Source organism: Anas platyrhynchos, chromosome 33 (genome assembly GCF_047663525.1).
Source record: "Anas platyrhynchos isolate ZD024472 breed Pekin duck chromosome 33, IASCAAS_PekinDuck_T2T, whole genome shotgun sequence".
In the NCBI taxonomy this organism is placed as follows: domain Eukaryota; kingdom Metazoa; phylum Chordata; class Aves; order Anseriformes; family Anatidae; genus Anas; species Anas platyrhynchos.
Window position 1 is genome coordinate 6,597,761 of NC_092618.1, and position 16,601 is coordinate 6,614,361.

The following is a 16,601-nucleotide window of genomic DNA, read 5'->3' on the forward strand; positions in this document are numbered from 1 at the left end:
CAACAGGGATGTGGTGGATCTGGGGACATGGTGGTCTTGGGGAAGTGGTAGCCCTGGGGACGTGGTGGCCTTGGGGACAAGATGGCCGCCGTGGCCAGGAAATGGCCACGACACCTCAGGGACAGCCCTAGGGCCACCACGGCCACCGTGCGGCCTTGGGGACGTGGTGGCCTTGGGGATAAGATGGCGCTGGGGACATGGTGGATATGGGGCCGTGGGGGCTATGGGGCCATGGGGGCTATGGGGACGTGGTGGCCCTGGGGACATGGTGGCCTTGGTGACGTCATGGCTTTGGTTGCCATCATGGCTTTGGTGACGTGGTGGCCTTGGTGACGTCATCACCTTGGTGGCACGGTGGCCTTGCTGACATCACACCCTTGCTGACGTCACGGCCCCGCGCGCCCGTCCCCATGGCAACCGCCACTTCCGGCCCCGCCCCGCCGCTCCGCCAACAGCTTCCTCCCGCGCTCCTCACGTGACCGGAAGCGGAAGCGCCATGGAGCCCCCGGGAGCGGCGGCGGGGCTCGGTGCGGACCCCCCGGCGCCCCCCCCCTCCCCCGACCCCCCCTCTCCTCTCCCCGCAGCCCCCAAGCGCCGCGGCCCGGGCCCGGCCCCTCCGCGGATGGCGGAGCCGCGGCCGCTCTTCGACGACACCAGCGGCGGGGCCGCCCCCCCCTCCCCCCCCCACGGCCCGGCCCGGGCCTACGGGGCCCCCCCGGCGGCCCCCCCGGCGTCCTCCGCATCCCGCCTGCCCCCCCCCGCCGCCGCCTTCCTGGCCGAGCCCGTGTCCAGCCTGGCCGCCGCCTACGGCAGCAGCTTGGCCAGCCAGGGCCGGGACATCGTGGACCGGAACGTGAGGAGCGGGATAAGGGGGGGTGGGGGGAGAATTGGGGGGGGTGGGGGGGGGCGGCGGGGGGCTGTGGGGGGCTATAGGGGGCTGCGGGGGGCTACAGGGGGCTATATGGGGCTAGGGGGGCTATAGGGGGCTCTAGGGTGCTATGGGGGGCTATTGGGGGCTACGGGGGGCTATGGGTGGCTACGGGGGGCTGTACTCGGCTCTGGTGAGGCCGCACCTCGAGTACTGTGTTCAGTTTTGGGTCCCTCGCTACAAGAAGGACATGGAGGTGCTTGAGCAGGTCCAGAGAAGGGCGACGAAGCTGGTGAGGGGCCTGGAGAACAAGTCCTACGAGGAGCGGCTGAGGGAGCTGGGCTTGTTCAGCCTGGAGAAGAGGAGGCTCAGGGGCGACCTTATCGCTCTCTACAGATACCTTAAAGGAGGCTGTAGTGAGGTGGGGGTTGGCCTGTTCTCCCACGTGCCTGATGACAGGATGAGGAGGAATGGGCTAAAGTTGCGCCAGGGGAGTTTTAGGTTGGATCTTAGGAAGAACTTCTTTACCGAAAGGGTTGTTAGGCACTGGAACAGGCTGCCCAGGGAAGTGGTGGAGTCACCATCCCTGGAAGTCTTTAAAAGACGTTTAGATGTAGAGCTTAGGGATATGGTTTAGTGGGGACTGTTGGCGTTAGGTCAGAGGTTGGACTCGATGATCTTGAGGTCTCTTCCAACCTAGAAATTCTGTGATTCTGTGATTCTGTGACTTATTGGCTCAGCTCTGGTCAGCAGAGGGGCCCTTAGCAAACATGGGGCAGCTTCCAGATCCTTCTCACAAAAGCCACTCCTATGGCCCCGTGCTACCAAAACCTTGCCAGGTAAAACCACTACAGGGAGGCGCATCTCATCTGGTGGTAGCAGGCCAGTGTCACATAGACCCTCCCATGATCAGCAAGCCCAAAGTTCTACCAGTTGCACCAGTCCCGAAGCTACGTGTTAATGTGATGAGTCTGCTTGTCAGCTGTTGAGGGATTTCTTGAAACAGCAAAAATCCCATGGCTTGCTGTAGCTGAGCAAACCAAGCTACCAGGGCAACTATGAGAAGTTCCCATGACAGTGTTCCCACATCGCCCAATTGAGGAACTCAGAAAAATATTGTTACCAGTAGCTGGCTTCAAGGACAAGGTCTATGTGACTGCTAATCACAAGGAGGTTGTTTTCTTGCAAGTGGGGTTGTTTTCTTGCAGTTGTTTGTCTGAGTGCTTTTGACCAATAACCTTGTGTGAAACACTGTCCACCCCTGTTAAGTTCTCTATAAAAGTTAGGCTATTCGGGCAATAAAATGGAGCATGATCTGACTCTACTGGTGTCTGTCGTGCTTTCGGCCGTGCTTCCTGCAACAGTCAGCATCGATCCCCCCTATCGGAAGGACAGAGGCAAACACAACCTGTGCCCCTGATCCTTTAAGTAGTCGCCCCAAAGCCCTAAAGCCCCTTTTTTTACTAGGCATTAGTAACAAAAACTTGAACAAGGTGGAGATAAATTAACTTGGCTACAGCATTAAAGATGAGCTTTGCGCAGTGGTCAATTGCTGGCTGGCTTGAGGCGCGTGGCTGAGGGTCTCTAATGAATTGTATGACTGATTCGGGCGCGTGGACAGCGCATGTGGTTACGGGGAAAGTATATGTAGCAGAGAAAAATGGCAATAAAGGCCTTCTGCTCAAGAGGCATCGGGAGACCGTGTCTTTCATCCCTTCAGGTCTGCCCCCTTCCAACTCAGGATATTGTATGATTCCAAGTGTGGAACCCAGCATTTGGCCTTGAATGCCACGCAGCTGGATGCGGCCCGTTGATCCAGCCTGTCCAGATCCCCTTGCCCAGCTTGGTGTCGCCCACGAACTTACAGCGCCCGGTGGGGCCCATCCAGCCCAGGCACGTGTCACATGGGACCCTTGGTGACCTCCCTTGGTGACACCCCAGGGGTCCGCCTTATATGACTGCAGCTGTGGCTCGGACCCTCAGCGTCGGTGCACGGCAGTGACGGACAGGGCAGGAGCACTGGGCCTTCGAGGAGTCCCCGAGCATAGCCCACGCCTGCCCGAAGGAGCCTCCGTTTTCTATTTGAGAACTCTCCCACTCCAGAGGCTCCTTCTGAATCTGATGAGGAGGGAGGCATGCCCCCCAGGCAGCCCAGGCTGGCCTGGCAGGAGACCTGGTCTTCTGAGGGCAGCAACCGGCCAGCAGAGGACAGCTTGCTGGCAGAGGACAGCACCCCGGTAGAGGACATTTTGCCGGCAGAGGACAGAAGCCCAGCAGAGGACAGCTTGCTGTCAAAGGGCAGCAGCCCGGTAGAGGACAGCAGCCTGGCAGAGGACAGGAGACCAGCAGAGGACAGCTTAGTGGTAGAGAACAGAGGTTTGACAGAGGACAGCAAGAAGGAGTTGCAGTTGGTGGATCCCAGTGAGTCGTGAGTCCTCTCTGTACCCCTCCCTGCCACTGTAGGGGTGGACAAAAACACCACCTGAACTCCCACTCCATCCACTACCCGTCCCAGTCCCCTAAAGTCCCGCTTGATAGTCTTCAGGCTTCTATCTTCAGTAGTATCACTGCCGGCCTGGACTATCAAAAGACGATAGTAATCAGAGGGGAAAACCAGGTTGGGAAGCTTTCTGGCAACGTCCATGACCCTAGCCCCAGGGAGGCAGCAGACTTCCCTACGGGTAGGGTCAGGCTAACAAATAGGGCCCTCTGTTCCCCTCACAAGGAAGTTGCCTTCTCAGGGGAACAGAGGGAACTTCTCAGGGTCCTTGGTGGCCTCCAAGTTAGCTCAGCGTCATGGCACCGAGTCACTGTGAAGGAGCTGCTGGAATAACGAGACAACAACCTAGTTCTATTAAAATATATATTGCTCTTTTGAGGACTGCTGCGGGGCTAGCAGCAGCAGCACCACAGCAGTGGAAATCTCCGTCCTGACATTGCCTTATGCCTTGACGTCAGATTCACGGTGGTTTCAACTGCCAGGGAACGGACCATGGGTTCCGGGTCTTCCTCTGAAGGCTGGAGGACTGCAAAAGAAAGAAGAGCAGAGATGAAAACCCACTCCTTGCAGAGATCCCCAGGCATCCCCTGCAGAGCATGCCAGCCCCACTCGACTCTTCCCCAGGCCAGGAGGAGCAGGAGGGACAAAGGAATCCGTTGAAAGCTGCTGCTCAGCAATGTCCCAAATGCAGCCACCAGTCCTTCCCCACCTGCGCACCACAGGTCAAGTGGGGCACCTTCACAAGCTGGTTCCCTCACCACCTGCCTCCATCCCTTGGGAGGATTCACACACTCCAGGAATCTCCTGGACTCTTTCCTCTCGCTATTGTGCTTCCCCATGAGAGCAAGGGCTAGCGATCGTGACCCTGCTCCTAGCTGCTTGTAGGCTGTCTCATCTCCCTCTTCGTCCTGGTTGCGTGCTCTACAACAGGCTCCCACCTTCTGTCAGCCTTACTGCCCTTTCCCCTGACTCTTCCTCAGGGACACTCAACCCTTTCAGCGGCACTGCCCAGCTCCAGGCTGGGAGGCCATTCCCTGACACCACAGGCTACCCCGTCTCCTCTCCCTCGTTCCTATGGCTGCATTGCTCCTCCGCCCCGAAGCATTTCCCTGGAGCAGGGCAAGGCACGGGGGCCTCTGCCGCTGTCCCCCCAGCCCCAGCACACCCCCCACTGCCCTCACTCACCGCTGAGGATTTCATTCAGCTTCTTCTTGCTCTGGTCCTCGCAGTAGCGCGCAGCAAGACCTAGACGCAGAGATCCCATCAGAGCCCCTCTCCCCAGCACGCTCCCAGCAGCGCAGCCCCTGGCCTGGCCAGCCAGGCTGTGCCCCCTCCTGCACCCTGGAGCAAGGGCCCAGTCGGGGGGCTCTGGGGGCAACAGGGCAGTGCCTGGGGCTGCCAAAGGCTGCCCCAAGAGGGACCCAGGGGCTGGGCTCACCAATGAATCTGACGGCCTCAAGTCGCAAAAGGGTCTGAGTGGCCTGCAGGTAGGACTGGCTCTGCTGCAGGTATTCTTCTACTCTGCCTCTGTCCTGCTGCAGCTGGAGAGAGAGAGAACGCAGGGTCACGGGGCTTGCACACCCTCTCCAGGGTCTCCTCCAGCATCCTGGGGGCAGGGAGGGCAGAGGGGCCTGCAGAAGAGCCCCCTGGGGCTCTGTGCTGGCAGGAAGGGAGCGAGGATGCGGCTGCAGGCAGCGGGCTCTGGCCGGGCGCGTTTGCCCAGCTGGGGCAAACCAAGTTGGGTCCTTACCAAGCACTCCCCGATCCTCCACGCCTGTTCTGTCTGGGCCAAGCGCTTCAGCTCCTTGCATCGCAGAAACTCTGCAGCCACGGCGAGAGCTTCCCCAGAGGCCTGCGGAGCAGCAGAGGTTGGGAGGTAGCAGCACAGCCTTGGGAAGGAGACCCTCTGTCCCCTCCTCTTGGCAGGGCTGCGAGCCTTTCCCAGCGCGTTATGGGAGGCTGTGGTGGGGGGCAGCGTGCACTGGGTTCAGTGGCCAAGGCAAGGCCACGGGACAGCCACCATCGGAGGCAGCTCATGCTGCCGGCCAGAGATCCCCCAGAGCAACCCTGTGGCATCAGCACACCCTTGCCCACATAACTGCTCAGCTCTGAGATCTGTACCTTTGCTACGCTCTCACTCTGGTCTCTCATGTGAAAGTAGAGTGGGAGAAGGCTCCTGTGCACCGTCCTCTTCATTTCCTTCTTCCTTTGCCGCAGCACAGCCTCCACCACGGCTTGGAAGAGGCAGATGGAGTGCTCCTGCACCTGGCTGGACGCCTGGCAGGGAGGAGGACAGGAGGAATTTCAGCATTAGTGTGGCCGATGTGAAGGGAGCTCCCAGCACTGTGAGATGCTTCAGCGCTGGATCCTTCCCAGAGGAGCTGCTCAGGGGCAGCTGCAAGGCCTGGTGCCCGTGAAGGGCAACGCAATCGGTTGCCATCGCAGGCTGCCCGCCAGCCACCCCACTTTCGCCACCAGCCGCACCAGCCATGCCCAAGCAGAGCTCCCCAGCGCCTGGGCTGACGAGGAGACTGGGAAGGCCCTGCCTGAGTGCTGCCCACAGGGCCGGGCTGAAGGGCAGCCCTCGTTACAGGGGGCCCAGCTGAGGGCTCGGGCTCCCGCAGCACACTTACGTGGTCAAAGAGTGGCAGGAGCTTCTCAGCCAGCTGCAGAGCCGGGCCACTGGCCTCCCTCCTCTCCACATGAGCCATCACGTTTCTCAGCACAAGCAGGGCCTTCAGCACCACGTCTGTGTTGGTGTCCTGCAGAGCCTCCACAATGTCTGACAGCACGACCTGAATTTCCCTTGCCTGTAGGAAAGACACCATTTCCCTTCCGTGAGGCAGTGAGAGACCACCCTGGGCAAAGGGCTCTGGTTCCTGAGCACCAGCCTCCTGCCTTGCTTCCTGGCAGCGGGGAGGGACGGGAGGGAAGAAGAGCAAAGCCCCAGGCTGCCAACATGGCTTTGCTTGATGATGGCCCGCTCACCTTCTTAGGGCTCTCTGACACGGTGCAGAGCCCTTTCAGAACCATCAAGCGCATCTCTGGTCTTGGGTGCCTCAGGTAGCTCAGGAGGTGCACTGGGTTACCAAACTCATGAGTGTAATTATGGGCCAGCAACTGCAAGAAAGAGCAGTGAGAGCCTGGCAGGGCCTGCAGGGCTCCCTGCAGCCTCTTCTCCCACCTTTGGGCAGGGATGGGGCAGCGCCAGCTGGCACCAAAGAGGCACCAGGCGCGGGGAGCTACGGGGGCTTGCCGGCCCCAGGGACCATGTGTCCGTACGTCCTGCGGGAGCTGGCAGTTTGGGGGTAGATGGGCACAGGGCTGTGCCTGTGTGCCTGAAGGGGCACACGTAGCCCTGCTGGGAGCAAGGTTTCATCTGGGAACTCACAGCCAAGCGACGGATGCACGTGTCTTCGGTGACTTCCTTGCACCACTGGCACAGCGGGATGCCTTGCAACACGATGTTTAAAACATTCTCCAAGGTCCTCGGCATGGCCAGGATCACCTCCCACATGGCCAGGTCAGTGCTGCAAGCCCAGAATACTCTGTCAGTGAGGCTGCCTCAGCCGCAGGGCCACAAACTGGGCCAGCCCCAGAGGACCCAGGCTGTCCTGCAGCCCCTGTGACTTGGGGAGCACTGAGGGCCCAGCCTGGGCAGGCAGGAGGGGGCTGAGCTGGTGTTCCCTGGGGGCAGGGGGACTCTGGGCTGCCTTGGACAGCTGGGCTGCTGCAGCCCTGGCTGGCCCAGTAGGGCTGGAACACATTGGTGGGAAGGAGGGCTGTGCTCCTTGGGGATGTCCTGCTCTTTGCCATTGGTGTGGCAAGCAGAGAGTCTCCAGGTGCATCTCCCGACGCGGAACAAGCCCTCAAGGATGTTAAGGCCAGGACCTGTCACGTGGTGGAGAGAACTGCAGCAGGTTCTCGACTTCTTCCCTGGACATCATGTTGGTCAGCTTGAGAAGCAGGGAGTCCAGGCACTGCCGCGCCGATGCCGTGTGGATGCTGCCCAGGTTTCTCCTGATGCGCTCCATGATTGTTGGCACCTTGGGGGACAAAGTGGGAATGGTGTTGCCAGCAGACCGCAGCCATTGCCACAGCTGCCACTCAAACTTTGGCCCCTTCCATTGCTCTCTGCTGGCTTCAGGTGGCTTCTGGAGCCCAAGAGACCCCGATGTGCGAGGGAGGCAGGGAGGGAGGCAGGGAAGGAGAGAGGAACCATGCCTGGAAGAGCTCAAGGGCAGGGCCATGGCCACAGGCCACTTACATCTGTCAGCCAGTAGAAAGGGTCCTCCAAGGCTGCGTCCAGCACGCTGCAGGCCCCCTGCTTGTCATGGATGCTGGAGTCTGGTAAAGCTTCCAGGGCTGTGAGGATGATGTCCAGCCTCTCAGCAGGGAAGAGATGTCCTCGAAACCGCTGTGGGAAGAAGGAGGAGCGAAGACATGCCTCACTGAGTGTCCCAAGGGTGCTGCTTAGCTGAGCAGCAAGAGCGGCTCTGGAGAGAGGGCCCTCGGGGGAAGGGGTGAGGATGGGGCATATGGGGCCAGAGTGCTGGCCCTGCAGGTAACCAGGGCTTGCTGGTGGCCAGGAGGGCTGGAGCTGCTGCCGGGACACAGGGGAGCAGCCTTCGCATAGCCCCAGCCTGGGGACAAGAGGAACCCTCTCAGCAGGGCGAGTGAGGCCGTGCCAGCCCCACCGGTTCTGGACCCCTTTGCTCACACGAGATGCCTGCTGATGCTGCGGACAAGATCCCCAGCAAGGCCAGAGCTCATTACCTTGGCAATTTCACACGGAGTTGATGTTGTAGAAAACGGGTATGCTGTGTCCTCCAAATTCTTGTGTCTCACTGCATAATTTACCATGTCCTCTCTCAATATGCATTCTAAACAGGGGGAAACAGTGAAGAGTCAGTAGGGAAGAGCATCTTTGCCAACAAGCTTGCCAAATGGTGAAAAGCACTTTCACTAGGAATGGCTGAGGAGGGAGGCTCAGACCCCCGGCGAGGAGAGTGGTGGGCAGGGATGTAAAGCACAAGGTGAGGAGTGCTGGGAGCAAGAGGGACCTCAGGGATGATGCAGAAGGAGGAGAAGCAATGGCGTTGGGTGCCGTGGGGGTAGCAGCGTGTCACAGACCCCCTTCTGCTCGGGGTCAGGATGTGCAGGAAGCCCCCTGACACCTGCCTTTAAGACGGCAGGGAGCAAACAGTCAGGGAGCATTCTGGAGGGCGTCACCATCCCTGGTGATGCACGGCTGGCTCTGCTGTTCACTCCTCGGGGAAGATGCCGTTTGGGAAGTGCTCATCGATCGATGGCTTAGACTGGGGGACACCACAAAACAGCGTGGTAGGTGATCTGGGGAGGGTTGGGAAGGACAGCAGCAGAGAACTGCTCCTGGACGGCAGGTGAGCGTCTAGCTTCTGCGGAAAACGATAGCCAGAATGCTGCGGGAAGCTGCTGTGAGGAGCAGAGGAGGCCAGGGAACCTGGCAGAATTCCGTGAGCAGCCTCCACCAAGCACAAAAACAATCCTTCACAATACTCACAGAATCACAGAATTTCTAGGTTGGAAGAGACCTCAAGATCATCGAGTCCAACCTCTAACCTAACACTAACAGTCCCCACTAAACTCGGGGAAAACAAGTAGACAAATCAGTAGATGTTTGTGTGCAGACGGACGCTGCCCACCACACCTTCTTACCTCTTCCTTTTCTGATGATTTTGTATATGTGAGAAAGAGTTTCTAAAGCTGTGAATCTGATGGAATCTTTGTCACTGGTGAAAATGAAGAGGATGCCCAGCAGCTGTCCCAGGATGGGGATGTAGGGCTCTGTGGGCTCATCATCGCTATAGTTTTCATAGTCATCTGTGATCTGGGTGAGGAAGGGAGGAGAGACAAAGGGCTTAGTGGAGGCAGAGCCGGTCCCTGAGAGAGCACAGCCTGGGAAGGGAAGAGCAGGGGCGAAGGAGGGACGAAGACCCTCGATTCACGGTTCTGAGGCACTCACGTGCATCGAGGCTTGCCTCACAGGCACCCCTGAGTGGCAGGATGCTCTGGGATGCAGGAAAGGGTGGAGGGTTCCTTGTGCCTTACCTCGGCCTCAAAATACAAGAGGATGAAATCACCCAGCCTCTCAATCATCCTCACAGCTCTCTCACGCACAGCTGGGTTTTTGGAGTGGGCAAAGTGCAGCAGCGCCTGCGAGGAGAGAAGTTGCTGGGTTGACAGTGGTCTGCAAATGAGACCTGAGAGGATTCTTTGGAAATTCTTTGCAAATGCCAAACCTTCAACATATTCTCCAACTCTGTGCTGAAACTGGCGATGGGGAAGTTGCGTACGAAGGCCGCCAGCATGGTGTCCATGGCTTTCATAGTCTGCAGGAAGGACAGAAGAGCATCGAATTATTTCTGTGGCCCTCCTCACCCCCAGGAGCTGGCTCTGAGCCCCTCTGGAGTTCAGGGGTGGCTTTGGGGCTAAAAAGCTGCTGTGTGCAGACCTCCTGCAGCACAAGATCAGGTCGGGGAAGGGGAAGGGGTGAGGCTGGGAAAGCAAATCTGGGCCCCGGCCCTGCACTGGTCTCTGGTTGTGTCAGCACGGGGAAGCAAGGCAACAGCTCAGCAGGACTGGGGGTGCCGGTACCTCACCCAGCACATACCTCGGCGTAGAGCACTCCTGTCTCTGGCACATCTGACACGGGAGGCAGAAAGAAGATGCTCTTGCAGCACACAAGCAGGAGTCTCTTCTTTTTGCCACGCAGTGCTGTCGGTATGGTGTTGCTGAAGGAGAGAGAGAGAGGAGCCTGTTGGACGCAGTGCCTCGAGGCTTATGAAGGAGGACACGGACCTTGGCCAGGCATCCCTGGGAGGGACGGGCAGCCTCCCTGCCAGCTTCAGGGCCACCAGGACATTGCCACCAGGGGCTGGGCACGCACCTGAGGAGGGCGACAGTCTCCATGGCCTTCTGCCGGAATGCTGTGCGCAAGCTGTCCATGGGCTCCTTTTCCAGCAGCGCCTGCAGAGCACAAGCAGGATGAGACCTTGGAGCCGCCGGCACCCAGCAGCAGCAGAGCCAGCGCTGCCCCAGCCCTCGCCTCCCAGGGGGCTGGTGCCGGGGGGCCTTGCCCCTTCCCCAACCCGCTGCGCATCCTCTCACCATGATGTTCTCCACCAGCTTATGTTTGCTGCAGAAGTCATGCAAGTTCATTGGCACACCCCTCTCTGTGACACATGTGCACAGATCGCAGATTTTGCTGAGGAACAGCATCTTCTGCTCCTCGTCGTCCTGGCAGCCACAAAGACACCAACAGAGCATTAGGGGGACACCCACGGCCAGCAGGACCAAAGCCTTGAGGGGTCTGGGGCTGTGTGGGACCCCTGGAGGGCAGCGCCAGGAGCACAGCTGTGATGCAAGCGGCTGCCATTACCTTTTCTGTGCCTCTGACATACGCCCTGATGAATTCCACGGCCTTGTCTCTGCACAGTTTCCATGCCTTACCTGGAAAGGAGGAAAGCAAAGAGTGCTGCAGCGAGGGGCTGAATGCAGGGGTGAGGAGAGGAAGGGCCCCAGCCCCAGAAGGCCGTGGGGAGGCCGCGGGGATGCCCAGAGGCTGCAGCAGCTCCGCTGGGAAGAGAGGCTGAGGGAGCTGGGCTTGTGGAGCCTGGAGAAGGCTGCGGGGGGACCTCGCTGCGGCCTCCCCGTGCCCAAAGGGGCCTCCAGGAAAGCTGGGGGGGGATCTTCATCATGGACTGCAGCGACAGGACAAGGGGTGACGGCCTTAACCTCAAAGAGGGCAGGTTTCTTTCGGACAGGCAGGGATTTCTCTCCTTCACGTCCAGGGCAGTGAGGCCTTGGCGCAGGCTGCGGTGCCCCCTCCCTGGCACTGCCCACGGCCAGGCTGGGTGGGCTTTGGGCAGCCTGGGCTGGGGGGAAGCATCGTGATCGCCGAGGTCCCCCCCAGCCCAAAGCGTCCTGGCATTCTGTGGTGCTGCGGAGGAAGCTCGGCCCCGTCAGCCCAAGCGCCGCTTTACCCAGGGAAGGAGTCCTGGAGTCAAGCAGGGGTCTCTGTGTCCCCAACCCTCCCCACCGCATCCCTAAGACTCACTGCGATCCAGCAGCTGCGACTCCCCTTCAGAAGCAGCCTTTGGAGTGGGAGAGCTCACAAGGATAAACCGGCGGCTCCTCCGGGCGGGCGGTTGCGGCATTGTGGGACGTGGGCTATGCTCGGGGACTCCTCGAAGGCCCTGTGCTCCTGCCCTGTCCGTCACTGCCGTGCACCGACACTGAGGGTCCGAGCCACGGCTGCGCTCTTATAAGGCGGAGCCCTGGGGTGTCACCAAGTGACGTCACAATGGGTGCCACTGTGACACGCGCCTGGGCTGGGTGGGCACCCATTGTGACGTCACTTGGTGACACCCCAGGGTGCTGCCTGACGCGAGCGCAGCCGTGGCTCGGACCCTCAGGCCCTGCTTCCCAGGACGTGGCTGAACACCGCTCGTTGATGGGAAGTAGAGAATAATTTTTTTTTCCCTCTCTCCGTGCTCCCGCGCGGACTGATTGTTTCTTTTGTTTCGTTTTTTTTTTTTTTCCTCCCCATTCCCTTTCCATTTAATTAAACCTTTCTCATCTCAAACCTCGAGTTCTCTGTGTTGTATTTTCTCCCCCTTCCTCTTTGAGGAGAGGGGGAGTGAGAGAGCGGTTGTGGTGGAGCTCGGCTGCCCACCTGAGTGAAACCACCACACTTTGTCCCAGCAGCTGCGGTGCCTTGTGAGGGGCTGGGGCTGGGGTGGCCGTGCCCAGAGCCCTGCAGCAGCCTGTGGAGGGCATTGCCCTGGGGCCAGCCCAGCCTGGGCTGCTGGGCTGGGCTGGGCTGGAGAGAGGGCAGGGTGGTGGGGAGAGGTGGGCAGGGGCCGGGCTGGGCTGGGCAGTGCCCGGCAGAGCACTTTGTTGACTTTGATGACTTTCACCTATTTCTTTGAGGACTGTAGACACCCGTCTCTGTTCACCACCTTGCTCTCATCCCAGCATTTCCATCATTTCACCAGTGTCTCATCAACCCTCCCCAGCTGCTCCTTCTCACACAAAGCCATGCTCTGATCACAGACGCTCTTTGGGTGACCTCTGGCAACGCAGCACAACACTCTGAGGGACAGTTCTTCCTCCTCGTGGCCAGCACCAACATTCCAAAGTGCACTTTGTGGCAGTTTTTTCTCTCCTACTCTTTTCTACTACAAAAGAAAGCTCCATCAGGGTGGAACCCCCTCCTAAAGTAGGCATCCCAATCCATCAGGCTCCTTGCGGCCTGTCAGCCAACCAGACAGAAGTCACCGCACCAGCATCTTCCAAGCCATGGGCCTGCTGCTGTCCAGTCATGGACTCAAGCAGAAGGGACAGGACAACCCATATGTGGGCCTTCTTTCTGCATGGGTCCTCCTGGGTATGTAGGCAGAGGGGATCCCACAGTCAGCATGCCAGCCAGGTGCCTTTTGCTGGCCTACCAGGGCCACTGGCAGATGTCAGCCGAAAAGTACCGATCCCAGCTCTAAGTCAAGGGTGACCTGCCACCTACAGACAGAAGTGACCTCTCAGTCCCTTTCTGTGACATGTTCCTGCTGCTGCCCTATCTTCTGCAGGGACAGAAGTGACCTTACAGTCACTGCCACAGTCACATTGCTCCTGCTGGTGCAGGACTTCCTGAGGCAGAGCTGAGCTCATCAGAGCATTCTCCCCTGTCTCCTCCTTGTGGCCCACAATCTGATGAGATCCATGGCCCCTCACATTCAGCTTTGAGTGCCATGACTGCAGAGCAACCTCATGGTTCCTGCCCTGTCCCAAGGGATGACGGGCCTAAAGTTAAGGCTTAGTAGAGGGGCTGAAGGTGAGGAGGTTAATGCACAGGAACAGGGGTTTTGGGTGTTAGGTGTTCATGTATATGACTAGGGACTAGGGCCCACCTTACTGGGTTAAAGATTAAGCAAAGTTTGAATGGGAATGTTTTGGTATTCTTATGTGGGTATCAGGTCTGTGTTTAGGGTATGGACAAGCTTTGTGGTTTAGGGTTTTGTTTAGGTCTCTCAGGCAGTTTCCTAGGGTTAAAAAGAGCATTTTAATGCTAGTGTTAAGGTCAGGGATCAGAGTGATTAAGAGAGTAAAAACAAGGGGAAGGGGCTATGTGATGAATTTTGGCTTCAAGGGATGCGTTGAGGTCAGGCATTAGAGTAGTGGATTCCTGACAGTGTGTACAGTAGCATTTAGGTTTAAGGATTAATGTTGCTGGTTAAAATAGGGCAAGGTCTTTACATGACTCTTTTAAGTCAGTGCTACAGCAGAATCAACATTGCCTGAACCTTCTAGCCTCCCAGAAATCATTGATTCCTGCTGGCCTCTTCTCTCTCCCAAATCTCACATTTCTCCTGGCCAGGCTTCTTCTGACCTCCCCATATCAGTCATCTTCTTAGGGGTAGTTTTCTGATGGCTTTCATGATCTCACAGTGTCTGTCTTACCTCTGTTGGCTACTCCTTTCTTAAGACAGACGCAGCACCGAAGCCAGGATGGAAAAGAACATAAAGGCTGCAGGAACACCCTGCACAATGTGCCCTGCAGCTCCGTACCACCCTAAAAATTTGTTTCCTGCCTCCAGCTTTTGGATATAGAATGGCTCCTATGCAGCCAGGGTGACTTTTTCCAGGCCCTCGTGCATGGTTCAGTTTACCCCAGGCATCTTGGAGGCAGTGGCCCCCTCTGTGTTGAAAACTGAAAGCAGTCCTGAAGGATGACTTCAGGCAAAAGCTGACACCTCTGACATGACAAGCCCTATCCAAGACCTCTTCCTTTATGGGGCCTACCAGGTACTCGGAAAGAGCGGATCTCACAAACTACAGGCACAGCAAGTGCCTTCTGCTTGCCTTTCAGGTACTTTTGCAGATATGAGCCTAATGGCATAGATCCCAGCCGGGAGTCAAGGGATGAGCTGCCAGCTATTTCTCCAAGAAGCCACCTCAAAGGCCATTTAACAGCCATTCACTTCCTGCTGGACTTAGAATTTCTGAGGCACCACCGCCTCATAATATCATACCTACAAAACACCCCCTTTTTGGCCTAGGACCTGCCCAGGTAGAAGTGATCTGATTGTGATCCTTCAAGCCCATGGCACTGCTGCTGGGCTCCCAGACCCTCTGATGCATGTGAACCAGTTCCGTGCCAGTTCTGGGAGGTGCTAGGGCAGGTGGGACCTTGCAGGCAATGTTCCAGCCCCATGACTGTTGTTGGTCTCTCAGCTCCTTGCACACAGCAAAGATCACTCTGACATGCAGATGTTGTGTGCCTGAAGCTGGCCTAGAAGACACTCTGGGAAGCGCCCTCCCAGCCCCTGCCCCAGCCCGAGCTGGCGGTGCTGCTCTGCAGAGCAAGGGGGCTGTGGTGCCCAGGGCACGGGGACACTCTGCAGGGCCATGCTGGGCAGGCTGGGAGGCAGACCCAGCTCATGGGGTCACTGTCATTGCCCAAGGCTGCAAGGAATCAGTCACCAGCCTCCTTTGCTGGGGCTACTGCGTGTCCTGGGGCTGCAGAGCTCTCCTCTGCCTGTTGGCAGCAGCTTGAGCACTTGAGCTCTGCTAAATTCACCTTGCACAGGCTCATGCTCTGCGGGCTCCACCTGTTTTATGGGCTCATGCTGCTCCGGCCAATACCCTGGACTCTGCTGGCAGATGCTAATTCCCTCTGCAAGAAACATTAACCTGCCAGCAGTCCCAGCACAGCCCCACAACAGCACTGGCACCAAGCTCCAGGAGCAGCCGGGCCTGGCCCCACCAGCAGGAGAGGGCGGCAGAGGCAAGAGAGCAGCTTGGCATGCCCCAAGCGCTGGTGCTCCCTGGCTGTGCTGCTGGAATGGGACTCTTTTCCTCTGCAAATGGGCACTGCCCCAGCAGAGCCAGACCAGGTCTCAGAGGAAGGACATCAGACAAAGAAGGCAGTGTAGGCTGTTTTATTTCGTTAAAAGTTCACAGAGACCATAATTCCACATGGACAGAGACTCAGTACATACACTAAACACACGTACAGAATTGGGAGTGGGACAAAAATGACATTTTATTGGGCAACCTAACCTGAAAAAAACAAAACAAACAAAACAAAACAAAACACAAAACTAAGTAATACCAGTACTAAAAATACACACTCACACACACAAAAACAACAAAAAAGGGAATATAGGTTGTTCTGTGTAAGTGATATTCTGAGTAATCTGCAGAAACAGACTGTGAAATTATTGCTTCCGAAGCAAATCAAGTCATCAGTTTCCACAAGGCATTCTTGAGGTCCTTGTTCCTCATGCTGTAGATGAAGGGGTTCACTGCTGGAGCCACCACCGAGAATAGAGCGGCCACCAACAGGTCCAGGGATGGAGAGGAGATGGAGGGGGGCTTCAGGTAGGCAAACATGCCAGTGCTGACAGTCAGAGAGACCACAACCAGATGAGGGAGGCACGTGGAAAAGGCTTTGTGCTGGTCCTTCTCAGAGGGAATCCTCAGCACAGCCCTGAAAATCCGTATATAGGACAACATAATGAAAACAAAACAAGCAAAGATTAAAGAAAGAGTAAATAAGAGTACAGCAACTTCCCTGAGGTAGGCATCTGAGCAGGAGAGCTTGAGGATCTGGGGGATCTCACAGAAGAACTGGGCCACTGCGTTTCCAAGGCAGAGGGACAGGGAAAATGTATTGGCTGTGTGCAGGACAGCACTGAGAAAGCCACTGCCCCAGGCAGCTGCTGCCATCTGGGCACAAGCTCTGCTGCCCAGGAGGCTCCCGTAGTGCAGGGGCTTGCAGATGGCAACGTAGCGGTCGTAGGCCATGACGGTGAGGAGGGAATACTCTGCTCCAACCAAGAAGACAAAAAAGAAGACCTGTGCAGCACACCCGTGGTAAGAGATGGCCCTGGTGTCCCAGAGGGCATTGGCCATGCCTTTGGGCAGAGTGGTGGAGATGCAGCCCAGGTCGAGAAGGGCGAGGTTGAGGAGGAAGAAGTACATGGGGGTGTGGAGGCGGTGGTCGCAGGCTACGGCGGTGAGGATGAGGCCGTTGCCCAGGAGGGCAGCCAGGGAGATGGCCAGGAAGAGCACGAAGTGCAGGAGCCGCAGCTCGCGCGTCTGCGAATGCCAGCAGGAGGAACTCGCTCACAGAGCTGCTGTTGGGCATTTGCTGACTTTGGACACAGGTATCTTTGAAGAGGAGAAAAAAAA

The 16,601-nt window shown here is 57.9% G+C and overlaps 1 protein-coding gene across 1 annotated transcript; it reads left to right on the forward strand.

Annotated features, from left to right (window-relative positions):
• Positions 1 to 3: 3 nt before the first annotated feature.
• LOC119715395 (protein YIF1B-like) lies at positions 4 to 9,305 on the forward strand. Its single transcript, XM_072030215.1, has 3 exons — positions 4 to 527; positions 585 to 853; positions 2,589 to 9,305. The coding sequence occupies exons 1-3, from the start codon at positions 497 to 499 to the stop codon at positions 2,619 to 2,621; spliced, it is 333 nt and encodes a 110-aa protein (XP_071886316.1). The 5' UTR covers positions 4 to 496; the 3' UTR covers positions 2,622 to 9,305.
• The last annotated feature ends 7,296 nt before the right edge of the window (positions 9,306 to 16,601 follow it).

Bases quoted from the DNA above. Each gene is read 5' to 3' on its own strand.
- LOC119715395 (XM_072030215.1), top strand. From the start codon at position 497: ATGGAGCCCCCGGGAGCGGCGGCGGGGCTCG. The intron at 528-584 runs GTGCGGACCCCC...CTCTCCCCGCAG, and splicing joins GGGAGCGGCGGCGGGGCTCG to CCCCCAAGCGCCGCGGCCCG. The intron at 854-2,588 runs GTGAGGAGCGGG...TCATCCCTTCAG, and splicing joins GGGACATCGTGGACCGGAAC to GTCTGCCCCCTTCCAACTCA.